The sequence below is a fragment of the Amblyomma maculatum genome, chromosome 1, assembly GCF_055883805.1.
Source record: "Amblyomma maculatum isolate TAMU_Amacu chromosome 1, ASM5588380v1, whole genome shotgun sequence".
Classification (NCBI taxonomy): domain Eukaryota; kingdom Metazoa; phylum Arthropoda; class Arachnida; order Ixodida; family Ixodidae; genus Amblyomma; species Amblyomma maculatum.
The window spans coordinates 66495490-66518114 of NC_139344.1; the positions used below are offsets into that span (position 1 = coordinate 66495490).

At 40.6% G+C, this 22625-nt stretch overlaps 1 protein-coding gene across 1 annotated transcript in view; it reads right to left on the reverse strand.

Annotated features, from left to right (window-relative positions):
* Positions 1 to 22625, reverse strand: part of LOC146202697 (protein FAN-like) — a 78186-nt gene that overhangs the window by 21355 nt on the left and 34206 nt on the right. Inside the window, exons 20-28 of the mRNA XM_084588252.1 lie at positions 21411 to 21453; positions 19885 to 20069; positions 17762 to 17861; positions 15388 to 15446; positions 13949 to 14016; positions 12026 to 12090; positions 8232 to 8293; positions 7668 to 7729; positions 2439 to 2622 (exon numbers count right to left, since the gene is read on the reverse strand). Coding sequence (XP_084444378.1) covers positions 2439 to 2622; positions 7668 to 7729; positions 8232 to 8293; positions 12026 to 12090; positions 13949 to 14016; positions 15388 to 15446; positions 17762 to 17861; positions 19885 to 20069; positions 21411 to 21453 — 828 coding nt within the window. The remainder of the gene's footprint in view (positions 1 to 2438; positions 2623 to 7667; positions 7730 to 8231; positions 8294 to 12025; positions 12091 to 13948; positions 14017 to 15387; positions 15447 to 17761; positions 17862 to 19884; positions 20070 to 21410; positions 21454 to 22625) is intronic.

The window sequence follows — 22625 nt, forward strand, 5'->3', positions numbered from 1 at the left end:
AATGCGGAAAGATGGCGGCACGTGCCGTTGGGAAAGATGGGAAAAAAGAGATGGCAGTGAAAGGGTTGTAAGCAGCAGGGAAGGGCACAGAGCTCAAGTGGCTTTATGCTCTGTGGTTCAGAATATTATTGCTCTATTCTGCCATAATGCGACAAGCCAATGTCGGGCAAAGTCGGTTACTAACTGGCCGTGAAAGCACAATAGCACCACGAACGTTGCAGCAGGCTGTCTTGTAAAACAGTAGTATCGATTGCAGACTCTGTAAGCCTTGAATGGCAAGCTAGATTAAATTAATAAACAGTTTTCAAGTTAGAGCTATACAGCCTTCATCCATAGGATTTTTTTCTGCAGCCCCGTAAACACAATGTGTCGACAGAATTCTACTGCACCTTTAGATTTCCTTTTAATTAACCCTGCAGCACTAAGAGGGCACAACTTGACAAGCATTTAAGGGGAGACGCTTGTGAAAAGAATGGCAATTATTTGCTTGTTTTATCATCTTAGCCCTTTCTTTTTCATGTCCACCAAACCTGGCCTCGGATGTAGACAAGAAGTGATAAAAGTCTGCAAAGTGAGCACATGAGGTGACTGACCAATGGGCAGGACTGAGCTGCTTTTATGATGGCTACGAATTTCAAACACGGCATCCACAGCTTTTGTGGAGCTGCAGGCGGGTAGAAAGAGCTTTTTGCATTTTAAGAGTCCTTCAGCAGTTTGCAGGAAGAAATTAGAAGCAAATCTTTTTTCTGTTTCCAAAAGCTGCACCGCCACTCTCTAAACTGCCGCCGCCACTAGCTCAAAGCTGCTGTACCACGTGGTGTCGGGTGGCCTCGCTGTAGTTCAATCAGGGACACACAGGCTTTGAGCAAGTTTCGGGGAAGCAGGGTATCCTTTCTTCTCGGGAATTGATTTTATTAAGCAGCGTGCTTTACAGTCTGCGTGTCCTAAGAATGTCTGTTAAAGAAACTACTGAGGCAAAGTGAGGGACCTATATGCGCTGCAGGAGAATTCTAAGGAAACATGCTACTTTGCAGCTCCTTAGCTGCATTTTCCCAAGTTTGTGTTAAAAAAAAAGCGCTATATTCACTCTTTAAATGATTGTTGAAACTTTAAAGCCATCTTTTCTTTGTTTCTTATTTTCAAGCAACCTACCTGCTTGTGCAGAGCAATACTTCACCCGTCAATGTTGTATCACTATGAAATTTTGTATGAATGTTCTTTAGTATTTGCAAAATACAGCTATGCTATTTCTGATTGGAATTTATTGTGAATCAAATATAAATCTGCAAAATCATTGTATAGTTCCAGAAATAAAAGGAAACTTAAAAAGCAATATATTTTTTTAAACCTTCAGAAAATTTCTAGATAACACTTCATTCTCACTGTATACACTGCGTCACAATAAAGGAACTGACCTAATGCTCACTGCTTTGTGATATTCATACTGACCTCAAATAGGTGCACAAAAATACCGTTATATTTCAAAATGCAAGACTTGCAAAAACTCAACCAAACTAGATAGGCAGGAATTAACACCAGATTTGAAAACAGCTTCTAAAAATTGACCAAATGAGAAATTTTCAGCACACCTGGTTCTAATATCAACAAAAACGCTTCGTTCTGGAGCATGTCCCCTTAAAGGGAAATGCTGCATAGACCAAGTACTTATATATATACATATATAGCCAAATCACATGCACAGGTTTTAGCAGCAATTCCGTGGTCAGCCTAGCCACAAACATGGTGTGGGCACAGATCATAACAAGCGAAGTCAACTCTTCCACATCTTGCACACTGCAGCTGGAGACTGGGAAGAGAGAGGGGTGGGTGTAGTCTGGTTATGAAAGGGTCTAAGCTTGATGCCATAGACAAATAAATGCTAGCTTTGGTACAGCTCTAATTTTTTTTTGTAATTTCTCTTTCGTGTTCTATTCTTAGTATGTGGGGAAAAAAATTCACAAAGGACTGACCTCAAATTTGTTCCAAAGCTGGAAGTTTACCATACATGGGCCATTATATGTGACAGTTGCTTGGCTACAAAGCGCTACATAGTTTGAGGCTGCGCGCATCCTTTGAGCTAGTGTTGATAAGCAGTTTAAATAGAATGTCAAGTGACACAACATGGTTGGGTTTGTGGGTTTTAACGTCCCAAAGCGACTCAGGCTATGAGAGACGCCGTAGTGGAGGACTCCGGAAATTTCGACCACCTGGGGTTCTTTAACGTGCACTGACATCGCACAGCACACGGGCGCCTTGCTTTTCGCATCCATCGAAAAGTGGCCGCCGCGGCCGGGATTCGATCCCGCGCCCTTGGGCACAGTAGTCGAGCGCCCTAACCACTGCACCATCACGGTGGGGCAGGCGACACAGCATATCACGCCCCTAGCTTAGTGAGCAGATTCACGCACAGTCATAGCAGAAAACCATGAATGACTCACTGTCAAATTGCCCAATGCAAGTGGAGCCTTGCAGCTCCCAGAGGCTGACGCAGCCCTCCACAGTGCCAGACACTAAGTGCTCCCCTTCAGTATCCAGTGCAATGCAGGCCACACCCGCCTCGTGCTCTAGCTCTGCAAGCAGGCTGAAGCCACCCTTGTCACCATGGGCTGCCAGCTTCCAGATCTAGATAGAACAGAACAAGGAAGCACCACAGCGCAATTTTGCCATGGCTCCTGATGGGGCCCACTGATCTAAAAAGCAGGTGAACCACTTCAAAACGGCAGTCTCCACTACAATGATGCTCCAGCTAAAGGGTAAGCAAGGCAGATCTCTGAGCACATGACATGTCAGGAGCTGCCAACTCAGGCTGCTACTTTCAGATGGGTGGCCGAGATTGGAATCAAATCTTCCAAGACCCTTGGGCAGAGTAAAAAAACTCTACTCTTAGGCCGTGCAAGCACGTCTGTACGGCATGACTAAAGCAGGGCTTTATAGACGCTATGTCCGGTGGTTTTTCCCATAAATAAATGGCTAAGGACTGTATGCTAATGAATCTATGTGACATATAGAGACAAAAATGAATTAGCTATCAAGCGAGTAGCAGAGTGGGTATACATGAATATAGATCATCAAGCGGAGCCATAGACGGAAGCCTTTAACAATATTGTGCCATACCCTTAAAGGCACAGCTTAAGAGTCCCACCAATCTTTTGTCTCTAAAAGGGACCAACAATACTTGGCAAACTTTGCCAAAGGTCACTGTAAATTTCCCTGGTAGCTACTGCAAAGGAAAAGTATGATAACGTCCAGGCTTGTTGCTTTTGCTACACCTAAAGGAATCTGTACAATGCAATTGATTAAACATTATTGCAGAACTGCCAAAAAATGACATTCATATAGAATAAAAATTGCTGTATTTGGATAGAACTCAAAAGTACAGGTAACAACACATACAATTCCTATGTGACAAAAAGCAGTCTGCTGTTTTTCTGCTTGTCTAAATAAGCACAATTAGCACAAGAATTCTAATGCCCCTGGCTTATTTGGTGTAGTCAAATATCAAAAACTGCTGTTGTTTTCTGCTCAGCAGAGCAATATACGCATTGCATACCATGACCGATATTTAGCAAATGCTGTTTTTTTTTTTAATTGTATCCTACTATAGTAGTAGTGCTAAGAGCAGCCCAGCAATGCTACCATACTGATATGATGAAGATGAGAAAAAAACTAAAAATGCAGAGCACCCATAATATACTACACACCTCATCTCACACTTTCGGAAGTCTGGAATTCATCACAATGGTAAGCACAGGCCAGTGAATAAGGAACCCTTAAAACCCTGCAACACTTGTCTGTTATGCTTAGATGGATTATTTATGGTCACACAGATACCAAATCACGAAGTATTACAGGAATTGGTAAGCTAGACTGCGAGTTAAGGCATGAATTTTCAAAATACAAGAAAATCAAAACTTGCCCTCAACTCAATTTTCCTGGTCTTTTGCTTTCCCATTTCACTCATCCATTGACGACATGTGACCAATAGAAACAGCCTACATGAGCACGCCACTACAGCGTAGCGGAAGATGTCTTCTCATGGTTTCCCAGTCACTATAACACGCTTTTGCTAAAGTTGACGAGATCTCTTCCTTGGTGCCTGGTAGAAATAGAGTGAGGAACAAAGATACCAGAAGCAGACGGAGAAGGAGACATTCCTTTTGTCACCATGCACCCCCAACTATTGTGGTTTTCTCGTGAGCCCTCTCTTTGACCACCCCTTTCTCTATCCGCAGGCATCCTACAATAGCTTTGAGACATAACAAATTTCTCCTAATGGACACAATTTGCAGTGCATTTACTGTTCATTAAATCGTCAAACGCGTGCCTGTGATGTTATATCAACTGCAAAGAACCACCACTGTGTGCCAACACCGTCAGTACCATGATTTTGCTTCTCGAGCAAATTAAAACATTAAATACCGAAATATACGCGTAACGAGTGGTGGTAGTAGCATCACCATTGCTCAACATGCAACAAACAAGCAAAAGAATGCACTTAAATTATGTTGCAGGGCCTCTTTAAAGAAATGAAAAATTATTCTTAGTGCAGGCCCCTCTTGTTGATCATTCATGCACCCGGCGTAATCACTGAGGAAGCTATTCATTTTTTCTACGCTAGATGCATACTGTTAAACGCTTCATTTAAGGAGGTATGGTAGGATAAATGGGTATTGTTGGTTTCATCATTATAATGCAAAAACTATCGCATATTTAAGTTTGAACTTTCGTATGCTTATCAGTAATGCTTGTGATCTCCAAATGACGCAATTGTTTACTGTTGCATTGCTTTCCCTTTAGGTAATCGAATGACAAAAATTAGGTTACGTTATAGAACTAAATGTACAATTTCTCAATAACTAAAGACAGTACAGCAGTTAAACTGCATACGAAAACTGAAACTGAAATGCTATCGACACTGCAATGCTGCACTTTCAGTATACATTACAGCATTCACAGCAAACTGATTGCCAATGCTGGTGGACGACCGGCCACTACAACACGATAAACAAGAAGGAAATGGGTGATCTGCTGCGGCAGCTAAAAATTGCCTCTGTGGTTGAGTGACATGTCAAACACGTGACTACGTGGCATTTGTACTCATGCTTCCACCGCAAATCCTCCTTTCCATCTCATTCAAGCACCGCTGCTAGCGTCTCAGCTCAGTGATGCCGAGGGCGCTTGAATATGTGCGCTTATCACTACAGCAACTGTGCACCACCGAGGCAAGGTGATCACGACCGGCTGGTACTTTGCTGCCTGTGTAATCCCTAACTGCTAATGCAAGAAATGAGAATATTACAGGTATCCGCTGTCAAAAAAAAAAAAAAAGGAGAGAGCTGCAGGACAGTTAAAAGTGTCTAACACAAATGGTTGGTCCAGTGTTGCGGTGAATTCAGCAAGAATAGTTGTGAAATTAGCCATGCCCTCCATTGGCTCCGCTATGTCTTGACAAACTGCCACGCTTGCCAACAAACCAGTCCACTCAGATTTCTTTAAAGAAAACACTCCATGTGATACTTTGGCATGCTGCCAAAGACTGGTGCAGACAGCACGTGCAATGACAGAAAACTGAGGGTAAGAACTCACTAAAAGCAGATCGTGGAAAAAGAATGAGCAATGTTTATGCATGGCAGCTGCCGCAAGCGTCCTTTGTCTCTACTCTGACGATTGGATTCTCAGCGATTTTTCATGGCACTTACCAAATGACCAGGTGCATCCTATAGACCGGTGTGACTTGCATATTTTTTTTTTTTTTTAAGTGTTGTTTGCTGGCGAATGCGACTTATAAACAGGCCATACACCAAAAAAATATGATACATTAAAGTAAAGCAAATCTCAAAAATATCATATTGAGAAAACTGCGGCTTTGCGTGTTTCCTCATTTACAGAAATGGTTCAATCAGCATCACAAAATAATAATAATAATAATAATAATAATAATAATAATAAAAAAACATTTTCTTGGTCTCTTGGCATATTGCCCAAAACTTTCTTAAGGTCTCCCTTCTTTCTATATCTTTCCTGACTGTCTCAGGTGATGCAGAGCTCTGCTCTGCCTTTTGAGCACACTCCTTGAAGCATGCTCCGTGAGAGAAATTTCGCAAAATACACCCGGTGTGATGTGAAATGTTTCCAAACAACATTTAATGCTTTGTTCTGACATTTGTGGTAAGTCACAGCACCACAAAGGGGCAATTCTTAAGGTGTTGGCTACAACAAATGCTTTAAGGCAGCGGCAGCAGTTCACTTATTCTGCTGATTTGCGTTCTGCATCCTATCATGGAAACACTTCCTAATGGGCCAGGCAGTCACAAACCTTGAAACACTTGCTTTATTGCTCTTAGAACGGAGAATATGCCACAGGATTACCCTTATTTAAACTACACTTATATCTGCCTCATGAAAACGCTTTCCTAGGAACACCTCTTGATTTGGCCGCTCACTCGTTTCTTTTCTTCTTAAATATTTTCCGCTAAACTTTGTCTGTTTCATCCACTCCCTAACAATCCTTGCTAAGATAAGGCACCCTAAAATAAAGGAATAACTTCAGTAATTGGCAAAATGCACTGAAAACGATCCAAACAATGAACAACAATTTGGCCTCAAAGCTTTAGAAAAGTGCCCCTAATGTGTATAAAAATGTGAAGTTTCTACTAATAAATATGTCAGGAACTGAATACATTTTACAAGGCATTTTTCTTGAGAAAAAAAGTTTGGTGTGTGCGTGCTGATTTAATTCTTTCCCAGATTTGGCAAAATGGCACCACTGGCATGCGAAAGTGACTTGTTTTAGTTTGCCAATGGTGCAGAGAATGTGGGTTTCCGAGATCAAATCGCTCAATTACGTCATTCAAACATGGTACTGAAAAATATATCACTATCATCTGCCATCTCTGCATCAACTCCCAGCATTGATAAGCAACGAGCTCGACCGAGAAAAGCATTTTACAGCACGCATTTAGCATTGCAACAACAGTCGGTATGATCTCATACTGTGCGCAGCAGCACCAGCATAACAGAGATATAGAGAAGGTTTCCAGTAAGCTGCTACAAGAGAATCTACTACCCAATAGCAACACAACCACATTCAATGGTTTACAATCTTTACATGACAAAGCATTTCACAGCACGCATTTAGCATTGCAACAACAGTCGGTATGATCTCATACTGTGCGCAGCAACACCAGCATAACAGAGATATAGAGAAGGTTTCCAGTAAGCTGCTAAATCTACTACCCAATAGCAACACAACCACATTCAATGGTTTACAATCTTTACATGACAAAGCATTTTACAGCACGCATTTAGCATTGCAACAACAGTCGGTATGATCTCATACTGTGCGCAGCAGCACCAGCATAACAGAGATATAGAGAAGGTTTCCAGTAAGCTGCTACAAGAGAATCTACTACCCAATAGCAACACAACCACATTCAATGGTTTACAATCTTTACATAACACTATCTTTGGATTTGAACCACTTGATTGTGTTTGAGCACAAGTTATGAAACAGAACACTAGAACAGGAATGCATTCAAAGACCATTAAATGCGCTGTAAGAAAGTGCAGCGGAAAAAAAGAAATTACGGAAGAACTGTTTACTGAAAGCACAGAATTCTCAAACGGATCAGACCTTCACACCAGTAACTGACATTAGATATAAATACCTTTGCCGTGGAATCCCAGGATGCAGTTGCCAACACTCCGTTCTTCCAGGAAAGGCCGGACACTGGAATGCAGGTTGACAGGAGGCCACAAATGTCAACACAAATGGGGAAAGAGTAAGCGGGGGTTCAACAAACTTATATCCTTGCTGGTCATTAAAACAGCAGCAATACAAAAATTTGCGTGGCGTGTTCTCGCCAAACATCGGTCATTCTTCAGCACTTTAGTCAAGATATGAGGCTGTCACTTCTAATCTCCATTTCATTTTTTCTGCCACAGCCTGTATATTTACAAGAAAGTAAAAAACAATTTTCACTGTAAATGTTCACCACCTAGCATTACAAGAGCCAACAGTGTCTACAGCAGCGACATGCCAATCATTTCCATGCACCGCTGCTAGAACAAGCAGTTATACTGTTCAGCCACTACACGTGCTTTATTTTTGACTTCACCAGTGTACAGCTCACTTTTCTACTATTCTTCTAAACAAAAAGCAGAACGGTTGGTATTGGATTCTGGCCTACATAAAAAAAAAAAAGTTATGTCTACAGGAATGGCAGACATACCTGCATCCTCATGAGCCATAGTTGATTCAGTGACCCGTCCATACTCCATGTTGTAAACATATCTGCAATAAAACACAATCTTACACTCCGAAAACGTGAGCACCAATGTCTAGCAACTTTCAAAAGATAGCGTCACCTAATGACATGAAAAGCACACGCTAACCAACATGCATATTTCAACAAAAACAATCAGGAGAATAAGGGTTGGCCATGCAAAAAATCACTTTAAAGCTTCAAGGATCAAATTTTAACGAAATGAGCATCAACAATTTTTCGTGATTATGGTGGCTGCTTCAGAGGATAAAACTAGAGATTAATAATTTTTCCTCATTCGGTATGAACACATTCTTGCTCTACCTTGCACAGGGTCAAATGCACTTTTTTCAGTGAACAGGCCATCTGCATTGCCCTCTTTGAAAGAATAATTTAAGGTAAGTGCAACTGAGTCACACTGCATGACTGAAAATTAATTCGTAAATGGCATTTAGCAGTGCACTAAAATACATGCACATGAAGCACACATTTTGAAATTAAACATTACTTAAAATCAAAACAAAGCATCTATAAATCCATATTAATTATCATCCACATAACACTGCACTAGAGAATGCTTTAGTTCAACACTAAGCTGCACCAAAGAATTTCAGATATTGAGTATTGCCTTCACAGTTCCTTTTGGAGTAGCTTGCAGTCATAACTGGCAAGTGATTTTTTCATTATAAACGGTTTGTTTAAAAAGGAGACTTCAACACTAAGAGGAAGACATCTTCAAATGGTTTGGGTTCGTTTGAAGGATTTAACGTCGCAAAGCGACTCAGACTATGAGATGCCTTAGTGGAGGGCTCTGGAAATTTCAACCACCTGGGGTTCTTTAATGTGCAATGACATCGCATAGCATACGCCTCTATCGAAAAGCAGCCGCCGGTGGTCGGGTTCGAACCCAACAATGGTTGACATTGAGTGAGAGCCATAGTCCATTTGTTGATCGACGATTATTGGCTATGAAACTTTATTATTACATTGCAATGGGAATTTTGAATGGCCTTTAATGGTGGGCTGACATAAATTGCATAATTTAAAAGGAGGAGCTAATCTTGAGACATATCTGCTGAAAGTCTGCTTTTTACATTCTAATTCCACACGTGCATATACAAAGAGTGCTAAGCAGAACCTATGATGTTTGAAAAAATTGTGCTTTTGTGATTTCAAAATTGTAAGACTTTGCAGTGGCCCAAGATGGGCAAGTTACTGCACTTGTTGCGTTCACTGTTTGAACACAACACTAGATACTGCACAGAAAGCTTGCAGATGACTGTTGGTTCAAGCCGGACAGTACAGCAATCATAAGAGAGCACGCCAATCATAAGGCAATCACAGTCATGAACCCAAGTATAACTATGAGACACATGTGTCAATGCTGCAGGCAGATTACCTGGAGTTGCCATAGAATGCTGACACACAAGTGCATAATTTTTTTTTCTAGCACTGCATGAAAAATGCTTCTGGCACTCTATGGATTCAATTTCAGAACTGGGGTGGGTAGAGAAGGAAAACTCAAATGCCTCATCAATGCCCGGCTCCTGTGAAAAGGTGTGAATTGAACTAGACCCTAAAGAAGGTTTGCTTTGGTTTGTGGGGTTTAACGTCCCAAAGCGACTCAGGCTATGAGAGACGCAGAAGTGGAGGACTCCGGAAATTTCAACCACCTGGGGTTCTTTAACATGCACCGACATCGCACAGCACACGGGCGCTTTGCTTTTTGCCTCCACTGAAAAACAGCTGCCGAGGCTGGGATTCGATCCCGCATGCTTGTAGACAATAGTCTGGTGCCGTAACCATTGCGCCACCCCGGCGGGGTAGACCTCAAAGAAGGGTCTCTTAAATACACCAAGTGCGGCACCGGTAGTTAAAAAGTTTCTAACATTAGTAAGTCGACTGTGGTAGTTACCAATCTTTTTAATGTTCAATGAGGTCCAGAAACACACAGCGCAGATGACATTCTAAGTAAGCCTTGGTCAGACTACCCTATTCTAAATATATCTCCATGATTAAAACAAATCAACCAGCGCAGTAGCAGCAGAAACGGATAACTATACTGGACTTCTTGAGCTTGTGAACAAGTCATCTTTAATGCAGCAGCAAAGAAAGTGACAAAGGTCAATGTTCGGACACTTGTCAACGGCATAAAAAAAAGTAGTGAAATTGAAACATGAAGCATGCATGTAACTGATGGCATGAAAATTGGCAAAAAATAACTGCGACTAAACTATGCTGAAGCACAAGTGAACAAAGACACAAACTATCCATACTCAAATCAATAAGAGACTGCCCCTTCAGTCACAGCGTCTTTACATATGCAACTTATTTGGCGTCGGTTTAGGTTACTGCTGGAATGTAGAGTTTAAAATAATTTTGTGCATTGATTTCGAATGTGCCATTTAATTTTACATAGAACAGCTCCTTGTGCACATAAGTAACGTGTTCCTTTTTTTTTTTAGAGAGAGCTTTTAAACATTCCAACAGAGGGCACTTGCTAAAATGCACGCCACTGGGCTTTCTTGACGCCAAGAAACGAAATATTACGACCCTGCTGCCTATTGTAGAACTTGAGTTACAGGGGTTAGAAGTTGTCGCTTCAGAAATGAACAGAAAAGTTATTATTCCTGCTAAAGCTTCTGCCCTTCAATTTCTACAATAGGCAAGATCATAATTTCATTTCTTACATTTCTTAAATTTTAAAATTCTAAATTTTAAAAATTTCTTAGAAGGTTTCAACAAAAATACAACATATAATACATAAGTATGCAAGGACTTGTATAAAATTAAAAGGCATATTTGGAATAAGCGTACAGAAGTACATGTCCCCTAAATATTTAATTACTGTGACTCCATTACTTTGTGGTTGGTGCATGATAGCCTCAGTTGCTTATGCGTCATAAACCCCAACACAACAAACACCATTACTAAAATTTTGATTCCAAGAAACTTTTTCCCTTTTAAAAGATCTAAAATTTGATTTCTTTGCATAAAGATATCCACTGGATCCCTTTCAATATTTGTTCAGGGGGGAAGAGAGCTTTGAAATAGCAAGAATAGATTTGTATGCACTCCTATGTGCCTCGTTTTGTATGCTGTTCAAGTGTTTAACTGGTGAAACCTTGAAACCTACTGGAAGGGACTAATGTTACTTCCAATAAACATAAAAAGTTTTTGGAAAATCAAACAAAAATGAAGTTTTGCTGAAACTATCACACTGTTCTCATCATGGTGCCATTTACCATTACCAAAACAAGAATAAATTGCTGAAATTGCACATTGCTGCCCCACACCTGCATTTGGTAATGTTAAGGAAACCATACTAGCGTTGCTACATAAAGAGCACAAACTATGGCTATAATATTAACTTTTGAAAATTTGCTGTTCTTCCATCAGTAGGGAATAAAGCATTGAGGTGGAGTTAAGTTGACGTTCATGAAATAGGTTTTTTACGTGAATGAATAAAAAGAGTGACTGAACTGATTGATTCAGGCCTTTACTGATCTCATATTCCCAGACTCTACATTAGAACAGAGCAAAACCTATAAGCAGTGTTAAGCCACAATGTGGACATATGAGGACCTGACAGTCACTGCACAATTAACCATATGAGAAAACAGCTTTTTGCGCGTAATGTTTGCATGTTTACTGCAAGGGGCTGAAAGGGTTTTCTAGAAGATTCTAGTTCAATTTAATACCTATACATATGATATACTGCACATCAGGATGCTCCCGTAAATGCGGAAAAAACCACTCACACATAATTATCCCATGATCCAACAACAACTGTTTTGTCATTCATTACGATGAATGAGGACAGAGCCTGCAGGCAAGAACACAACACAAATACTCAGCATGTGAAATATCATAACATGTGGCTTCAGGAAGTGAATGCAATTTTAAATTCCTCTGTATATCCAATGACAAGTATTCACTTAATAGAGGAGAGAGAAATGTTTTTAACTAGTCACAGGCAACTTGGAACAACTTCATTACAGAAGGATAGAAAGAATTTCGCTAGTCTTGTGGTGGAAGTAAAACATTTTAGCTTGTTGGCTAAATTAATCGCCAAGTAAGGCCTATTAAAACTGTCATTTAGTGTTTCTGCACACTATCAGTCTGCAACAACACCACACCTTTGTCAACCATGGGCCAGCATCCAGAAAAAGACAAGCAAAGGAAAAGAAAGGGGGCGTTGCAGCCCTCGTGCCATCTGTGACCACTGATTTTTCCGTCAACCTGGACATAGCGAACATCAAATAGTGGCTCAATGCTGTATACAGAAATGATGATTACCGTAAAAAAAATCGCATACAATACAGACTTTGCATATAAAATGAGGTGTAATTTCTGGATAGCGAAAATGGGAAAAATATTTTTATCCATGTATAATGCGAGCGAAGAAAGAAAAGCAAAATTAGCATTAAATTTCGTGGTTGCTCCGAAAGGCGTACGCACTCTGTGCTTTCACGTCTAATGCAACCCAGCGCCAGGCATCGAACAGTTTCTTCCTGCACCGGTGCTGGCTAGCTCCCTTTCTCGCGCCGACACGCTTGATGATCACAGAATTTCATGCACCGTGAGAAGGAGAGTGCAGCTCACTATTACCCAGCAATCGCGAAAGCCACACGGTCCCCCGGTTGTTCTAAACCAGTTCTAAATCAGTATAGGCTGCTTCCAACTCAAATGCGGAATGGCAGCGCATGAACGCGCTCACACCTGTTCGCGTCTAGCACCGCGTGTGCGGCCTGAATGCATGTTAAGAGTCGGCATTTTTGGAATCGTTGTCCTGTCTCCTGTTTGCCGAGAGTCCCTTGCTAGAGATCCTTCCGTAGAAATTCTTCTTCGGCACCTCTAAATGCGTTTGTTATCCCAAATTTCTCAAAAGTGTGACCCTGGTAATGCTAGTCAAATGTCCACAATTTGGCTGCAAGGCGTGGCCGGCATGGCTGAAGAGACCCGTGCAAATGCCGAGTGCTGCTTTCGCCATTCCTGCATCATGTGAAGCGTGATCGATCTGTTTCCAGTCGCGTGTGCGTCGCGAGCACCGGGGTCATGCCATAGTCGCGAGGAACGCGGGTTCAGTGCAGGAAAACCGAAACCACCGAAACACCGACGCCTGTGCTAGATGACGCCTCCTCTCACTGGAAGCCTTATGCTAATAGAGCTGAATAATAATGAGATAGGAACTGCAAGTTTATTCAGAAATATGTTCGAACCAGCATTTATTATGAGGCAGAAATCTGACACGATAAAATCAGGAAAAAAAAAAACCTCGTGTTATATGCGGATATTTACGGCAATCCTCTGTTTGCACAGAAAGCATGTCATACTCGCGTTGCTGCAAGTAAGACACAGGGAGGAACTGGCCCGTGCCAAAATGTGAACAGCAATACAGAGGTGCATTATGAAAAGAAAAAAAAGAACAAGAAGCAACTGGCATAGCACTTTCAGTACAAGGTCTGAAATCCTTAAGGGTGGAGAACTACACAAAAAGCAAGCGGCCCACATTTCTGAGTTTATTAGACACCTGCTGCAGGCTTTCTTCAGTCTTTGGCAGCCTCTGTATACTTTACTTATGCTCAAGGCACCTACAGTTAAAACAGGTTACAACAGCTATGCAAGACTACAGAAAGCCAGCTACTGAAGGAAAGGCTAAGGAGACAATGCCAATGTCTTACCATGTGTGATATGCTGACACTCCGCAGCTGCTGCTTCTGCTCAAGGGAGTATAGTTTGAGGAGGCTGTCTGAAGAGGAGGAAAAAGGCATGCAGTCATGACTTGTTAAGCGAGCTTAAACAGGAACAGCCTGCAAAATCTCATAAAAAAATCCAGGCAAAGCATTCTGGCAAGCTAAAAGCTCCTCCGAAACTACTTTTGTAATACCAAAATCAACTGAAAAACAAAGAACCCCAGAAAGAAAAATAAAAAACAAGCCAGTAACAGAAATGCTACATACGTCATTGAAAATGTATTAGAAGAAACATAAAAAAATTACACGAACAGCAACTGCCCACAGCAGTAGGGACCTTTTATGTGTGCACACGTACAGGTACACCTTATTCATAGGTTTTCCACAGGATTATGGAAAAAGGTCAAAATGTTACGCAGCCTTCTTGTCAAAGTGAGAAGGGGAAAGGGGGGGACCACTGAGAACCATTTGAAAATCTGCTGATCTAGAGCATAATAATTAATTTTTTCACTTACAGGCTATCAAGAAATCAATATAACTGCAGCGGGTTGGAGGCTCGTACGAGAGCAGTGCTTCATCAAAGCTGAAGGTATAAGTACTTATATCATAAGCCTCAGAATGCCATACCTGCAAGCATACCAGCATTTGGTGGTGCCTAGCCAGATTTGAAGGCACATTACCAAGCTTTAATTACCTAGGTTTTCTTTTTCAGCTCAGCGCTACTTTCTTCCAACCACATATATATGAACCCTCCCTCACATGAAACTGCCTTTACAGTGACAGTTATACATGTAAAGTCATTCATGCCCACTTGCATAAACAAGCACTCAATCAGGTCCACAGCAAACTCACTCACATTTACAAGAACTTTCATTCACACCATAGTACCTAATAAATAAGTGCACTCATGATTTAGTGTGCCCTGCAATTTGGCTGCATGCAACTCTGCTGAGAATGGACTATTCTAAAAGAAAGGCAAAACGTATAAGCAGCAAAAAAACCAATTAGATATAATGGAAGCTCATGCAGCCTACTGAGTAGGATGTCCACTTTATAGCTGATTAAGCACTTGTTTTAAAAGTTGTACCCAAGGCTATAGTCACACTAGCAAACAAGCAAAAGCTTTAGCTTTCAGATTGTTTGCAGCTGCCATAATCATAATCTGCATAAATAAGCAGAGTACATTTTTATGCAGTCATTAAACAAATACAAACAAACGTAATAAAGAACCAGCAGCCACTACAAAGCGGACACCAGTTTTGTGAAAAAACATCTTGACAAAGAATACAAACAGCTAGAACCTTCGGCACAGCAGTGACAAAATACTAGATTGAATAAGAAAAAAAAAAAAGAGAAGAAAAATCGTGTCTTCAGCTGTATAGAGCTCTCAAGACTTCAAAGCATAGCCCGATATCAACTTTTTTTACCTTGTGAGACTGAGAAGACGCTACTTTTGCTGCTTGAGAAGCAAACATGAGTCACCATTCTGAAATAAAAGATTTTGACAATATCATCACAAACGCGAGACTTTGATATGAGCATTCATATCTCTGTTTCGATTTTTATGATGCAGGAGGCCTAAATGAATGTTGCTACAAGTGATATACAAAATCAAAGCCAACTGTGAAAAGAACTCGTATATTTTGGGAGGATGATCGTAAACTTAAATAAGCGCAACAGAGATGACACAGCAGGCAAGAAAGATGGGACAGACACAATAGGCAAGAAAGAAAGGAAGTGCCCTGTCCTGTCTTTCTTGCATGTTGTGTTATCTCTGTTACGCTTATACAAGTTTACGAGCATGAACCAACTAGCCTCGCAACGCATATTACTGGGAGGATGAACCTCTTTCAGTGACATCAGAAGTTGAATGGTATAGGCACCAGCATCTCCATCCTGTAACTGATGTAACAATTTATATTATACTGATAGGGCAAATTCACTATTATAATTTATTTATTTAAATATATAGTTAATGTGCTGTGCACCATAAAATTAAATATTAAAATGTACTATTTCACAAGAAAGCATTCACTAAGAAAGCCGTTTCTAAGCAATACTACAAATAAATGGATACATACCATAAGCTTAAAGGATCATAAAGACTATTTTTCATGCTCTAAACAGAAATTCAGAAATGGGCATATAGGAGACAATTCTAAAGTACAAACATACACATTACTAAGCTAGCACTAAAATACATAGTGACATGACTCCCAGGTAAGTGTACAAGATCATAGTGCACAATAAAGTTCCCAGTATTGTATAACGAAATCTTGCCTCCTCAATAATGTCCCTTTGCATCCCCTCATTTCTGTAGAACTTTGTTTTAAGCCAGACTACGAGCACTGCATATTAGATAGTATCAGTTGCAGTCTTTCTCTACCAAATTCATCAGTGCAATTAGTAAACTGGCATGACTTAATATATATTGGGCTTTCTTTCTTAAGCATCAAAAACACACTGCTCCAGAATACCTACTTAGTTAATGCTACGTTCTTCCCTAGACTCATGAATGCCTGTTCCAACATTTGCTCTGCGCTCATCAGATAAGAATTATCTGATAAGGCTTATGGTTGATAAAATGGAGGAACAGCAGCAGCTTACTTTTTAGTAGAGCCAGGTGATTAATGGAAACGTAAGAAATCAATGCCACTGACTGCTGCAGTTAACACTACAGCCAAATAAAGCACCATATATTTTTCAGTCTTGGTCAGTATGACAGCCGCAAAAAATGAACCCCTTCAATCCATGGAGAACATTAACATGTGGCTGTTCAATTATGTGAGGTATTATATGCTGGCAGCGTACACACGCACAAAAAACCACAAAAATGGAAGGCAAGTTATCACTGACGTATATTTGGTAAAAATGATGCACATATTTAAATGTAAACGTTGCACAGTGCTAAAAAAAAATGAGCACACAGATGGACAAGGTCAGGACGTCCAGTCCTTGTCCATCTGTGTGCTCGTCTTTTTTTTTTTTTTGCTGTGGAACTTTTCTTTTATTCAGAATCCACCAACTAGCCTAGCAATTGGTTTTATTTGAATGTAGTCCCATATTAATTATATGAGGAAGTACAACTTCATACGTAATGGGGAAATTTATATTTGAAATTGACAGAACAAGGACAGTTTACAGAAAGTGCAATTTACATTGTGGTGTGTAATTATCACTAGAAAATATGTGTAACCATGAAAGATGCTTCCAATTCAGTACAAAAATGATTCAGTTTTGCTTCCACCCTTCTTTCGTGATTTCATTTTGAAATACCATCCGCAATTAACAACTGTATACAAACCACTTTCGTCCAATCGATTGAGACTAACTACCACACGACAACAAATTCTGGATTAATCAGAAGCAAAACAAATCATGGGCATCAATAATGACAAATATGCAACAAACCAATTTGGTACCACGCAAAGCACTTAAGCATAAATAATGAACACGAAGCACCCATTACATCTGCCTTTTAAACTGGAGTGTCCAGCACATAAGGCGTCACCAGCTGAATTCTGCAAATGCATTCGACCTGTGAACTTTATATTAATTGCATGCTGCTGTGCAAGGTATCTGCATTCACACCCTCGGGTTTCAAACAGATTTAAAAATAAGGAAAAAGCTTCAGGTTAAAGTGTAAACATCCTATAAAATGGAACAGCCAGGCGACATAATCTGAAGTAAAAAACCCAAAAATTAGAATAGGAAGGGCAAACAGAGCCTTGCTGCAATATTTGTGATGATTAAGCCTTTGTCTTTATCGCTTCTAGATAACTTTTTTCAAAAAGCTTTTACTCTTTGTGAAGCATGTGCTCTGCCATCTTGGTCAGATCTGCCATGTTCCTCTTCCAAGCAAAAGCAGAAATTGAAGGTGCCCGGTCCCGTGTCTCAACCTCTGCAGAGAAAAAGAAATAGGTAAAAGGGGAGGGAAGCGATTGGGCAACAAAAATGACAGGCATCCATAAAAGCCAGTTTTTAAATTGTTTCTAAATACGTAATTCAGTTTTCTTAACCTACTATATAATGTACAGTCATATAATGTACAGTAATGTACAGTCATATGGGGGCTTGCTAGTGCAACATTACGTCGGTGGAAGTTTTTGCGCAGCACAGCCAACATCTGGTTTCAGCAGCGAAAGCGATGAGAACGCATATACAGGAGAGGGGAGATAGATGCTGTAAAGGTAGGCGCGATGCATTTGAAATATTTGCACATGGGTTAATTGGAGCAGCGTTGCCATATTTTATCATATATATTATTGCTAGTCCATCAGGCCTACCTTCACAGCATCTACCTCCCCTGCTATGTTTGTGTGTTCTCATCACTTTCACCGATGAAACCAGATGTTGGCTGCACTTCTTCATGTGTACTTGTCCTGCTCTTATGTATTGTATGAATGTCTGTGCTATGTAAGAACTTTCACCAAAAATATGCTACACCAACTAGCCCGCATTCCACCTTTATTGAAATATATTTCGAGTAAATTAGGCCCACCTCTACAACGTCTACCTCCCCGCTCACATATACGACATGTTCTCATTGCTTTCACCATTGAAGCCAGATGTCGGTGGCGTCTCGTGCGTCCTTGTCTTCCCTTATGTAATGTGTCAAGATCTAAGCTGCGCAAAAACTTTCACCGTTTTTCTCAAAGCCTACGCTAGAAAAAGGCACTGTTTACCATCACTCAAAGTATTATTGCACTGAGTGCAGCAGTACTGCTGTAGAGCTTCCCTGATCATGTAGCATGGTAAATATCCTTTAAAATGACAACACATTCCTTCACGATAAGGTTGTAAAGCTATCACAATAAATGGGTAAGCATTAGAAAGCCAAAGCAAAAAGTTTCATATTCTCTAATAATTACAGTAAAAAAAAAAAAATAAATAAAAAATGGTTGCACAGAGAAGACACAAAGCCATGTATACAGATTCAATATAATGACACCACATGCCACATAAAGAATGTGCTCTGCTAAAAAGCCAATGCTTTGTACACGGAGTGAGAAACCTTTAGGAGTGGAAACTCCGCTGTCTGCGGCAACCAGAAAAGGTCACAAGCCCGCGGCGCCACTATCATGCTGGCGGCGCCTGTTGGCGTAGAAAGAAATTACCGCCGTTTCGGTTGCCAAGGCAACCAGTCCAGGTTTCTTCGGGTGGTCAAGGATTGTCTCGTCTCCAAGCTCACCATAGTACTTATACTACGCCTCATCATCTTGCTCGTGAAATGCTTCTCGCAGACATGACCTCTCGATGTGAGCTGACGGCCGCCCCCAGGAATTGCTGCAGCCCATGCTTGCGGACGCTCAGGATCATACGGTGCCTTGAAGATGCTCACCTTCTCCCTGCAACACTTGTAACCACTTTTGCAATTTTGAGCAAAACACCTGCATCCTATCTTGGTCTAGAAAATTCCAAAGGAGGCCGCACTGCGCGTAGCAGCGCTGTTAGTATTACGGCTCTCGAGCAGACGCCGATAAGAACTGTTGCTGTTTGACGCACAAATACAACATTACGGTGTGCCCGCTGTAGCAAACGCCCGTGTTGTCTGCTTGTCGCCTGCTTTGAGCACACGCCGCCGGAGGGCGCACCAGAGCCACCTGCCCAGCCTGTCGGGGTGCTGCATTTTTTTTTTTTTTTTCGCTGCAGCTTCTATGACGCGTCACATGCTGCCGCCACTGCATACAGCCGCGTCATGCTCCGTGCCGTCGGCACTACAATTGTGACCTTATCTGGTCGCCCGCGCTCGCTCGCGCTGACGGGAGTTTCACCTCCTAAATGGTTTCTTGCTCCATGGCTTTGTAGAACACTTGGATCAGCACAGTAAAACCTTGGTTAACAAAAACTACAGCGCAGATGACGAAGTTTCTTCACTCTAAGTTTTCCACATTCACTAAACATAGTTAGAAACATATGCAAACCTTCCGTGATGTTGCTCACATCTTCAAGCAGGGTTTCAGGGCCAGAGTCACCTGTCATGCTCATTGATCTTGGAAGGACAGTGAAGCACCGTTGAGGGTGAGGGTGCTTGAATATTTGCTTTGGTGTTTGGCCAAATTCCATGATTTGGACCTCAAGAGAATGCCTCTCATGGATGTCCTGGATGCTGAGAGGATATATGGGACTCATTTATAAGCAGATAATTTGGCATCCATATCATGGCACTAGCCAATTATTATAGAAATATGTTAAGTTATGCAACACTTTATTTTGAGACATACATGCATGTTCACAGTAGACCACAGGTGAAAGGCCAAAAAAAAGAAACAAACCACCAAGAAACCACAAAGAAAAAGAAACACATGCCGCACATGGGCTCACAACTTGAATTGTCACACACTGCTGGCCAGTAATAACAAGAACAGCAAAAGGATGCACACACACACACACACACTGCAATAACTGATAGTTATGAGACTGTTTACAAAATACAATTTGAAGTCATGTTGCAAGCAGTTATACACACTAAGGTGGTCAAATTAGTAGCTGCTGAGAATATCAGTTATAAGAAGAATTAAGTGTATGTTTCTTGTAATTAGTTTTGGTGTGTGAAAGTGACCATTTGTCAGTAGATTCGGCTTCAACAGATTTTGGTTTTAACTTTGCACTGCTAGAGGGACTGAACACTCACCAAAACATATCACGAGATCATGGCGGAAATTACAAGATTCTGCCTTATATGCGCCTTATATTATATAGATTGAGTGCTCCATTATCTATGAAGTGAGGATTTATAATTTTAATTTCGCACTGAAGATTGCAAAAAGACTGAAGTACTATACTGCGGCAAAATGCTGCCTCTATCATTGTGACCACATTTTGGGGAAAATATCGCCGACTTCCTCAAGTGCGCAGTGTTCTTTATTTTTTTCTCTCAGTGCAGAACTTTTTACTATATTTCACGGAAGAGTGCACAATTAATGGCAATTTCAATGTACAGCCTGAAATTTACAGAAATGAATGGACAATGACTGAGGCAACTATTTTTCTCCCAAATTTACACTTACAGCAAAAAAAAATGTAAACAAGAACACCAAAGGAGCCCTGAAGCACTTGCATACATGCAACATCCCCAATGCCTGGCCAATACCACGCACAAATGCACTGTCTTTATTAATTCAACACTAGCTGCTATTTATTTTAGCTGATGATGAGCCAGTGGACAACCTTTCCTCTGTTCTTGTGCAAGAAAACTAGTGAGGGTAACATTTTTATGTATGGCAATAGCTGAAGTTGTAGATGCAAAGATAAGCATTGAAAGAAATATCAAATGGCCACAAGGGTATTAACAACTTATTTTAGTTCTGGTCAAAATAAAACTAAAGGGTTGAAGGTTAGTCACATTTTTACATCTGTGACACTTTTGAACTTTTTTTTTTCTGAGAGAAATAATAACTCCTAATAAACACTGAAAAATAAAATACCAGTGACAGAAACATGAACTTACCTGTCCAGATCAACACTTCCTTCATAGGTCAAATGATAAAACACTGAAAAAAAAAAAAAAAAGTGTTGGCTCAAGCAAATTTACCTAAAATGAAGCATGTGGAATTCTTAATGGGGAATATTTTTCAATATGAATGGCTGCCTATGCTTAGTTTCGAAGTCCGTTACCATTAATGCAACCAGCGAAAACAAACTGCCTGATACAGCTGCCTTTAGACTTTTTTACTCGACTAACCCGTGGTGAATGTCCTTTCATCTGCCACACCCTTTGTTATTATCCTGCTAGCAAGGCATAAGGGGATTATCCAAGACGTCATATGAATCAGTCGACATCATTATCTAGAGGGAGGTCCTTTGAGGGCAAAAAGCTGCTATTTTCTAGAGCTGTGTGCAACTAAAGCAGGCGGTTATCATTTTTTAGATACACGCCAAGCTTATTACGGGAGATGCTTGCAATCCATAGAATGCAAGGTGATATTTGAAAAATGAAGAATGAAAGCACAAAAACAACCAGAAACTTCTTTGCCGTGTTAGCCTTCATGTTTCACAAGGAACTAGCAACATCAAGTTGTAACTGTCACTGGAAGCCAAATACATGTCCTTGTCACAATGACCAGGTATAGTGAGGAAAAAGAATATCGCCTCAAAAATTCGTACAGTGAACACTATTTTCTAATACTTAAATGTTGGACAGGCTCACGTGGACAATTGAGAAGGCACTTCCTGTGATTACTTTCATTTAAGAAAAGAAAACAAGTGCCACAGCACAGGAATGGCAGAAAACTACCATTACTGTTCAGAGAAGAAACAACAGACACCCTCAAGAGAGACTGCTGAAAAATTGCTTCTGCAGCATTAATTTTTACAGACATTGTGTCTACAATATGCTCAAACATTATTACCGACTGCAACTGGCCTGCAAGAGGAAGGAGTTATAGTAGGAAAGGCGTGTTTCACATTTGTGCATTTTGCATCGGACACTTTTCAGACTGCTTCGTCCAACTATACTCTAAAGGTGTTTAAAAAGGGTGGTACTAAGTATTGTAGAAATTTTTCTCATTTAGCCCTATGGCCTGTAACTCTGGCCTTTACATCAGAGAACTATTTGGCAATTGAGAAGTAAAAGCTCTGAAATTTAATATAATTTAATATGTTGAATGATAGGCTAAGCTTAAGTAGAGCTTCTTAATGCTTAAGTGAAACAGTTTTTCAGCTC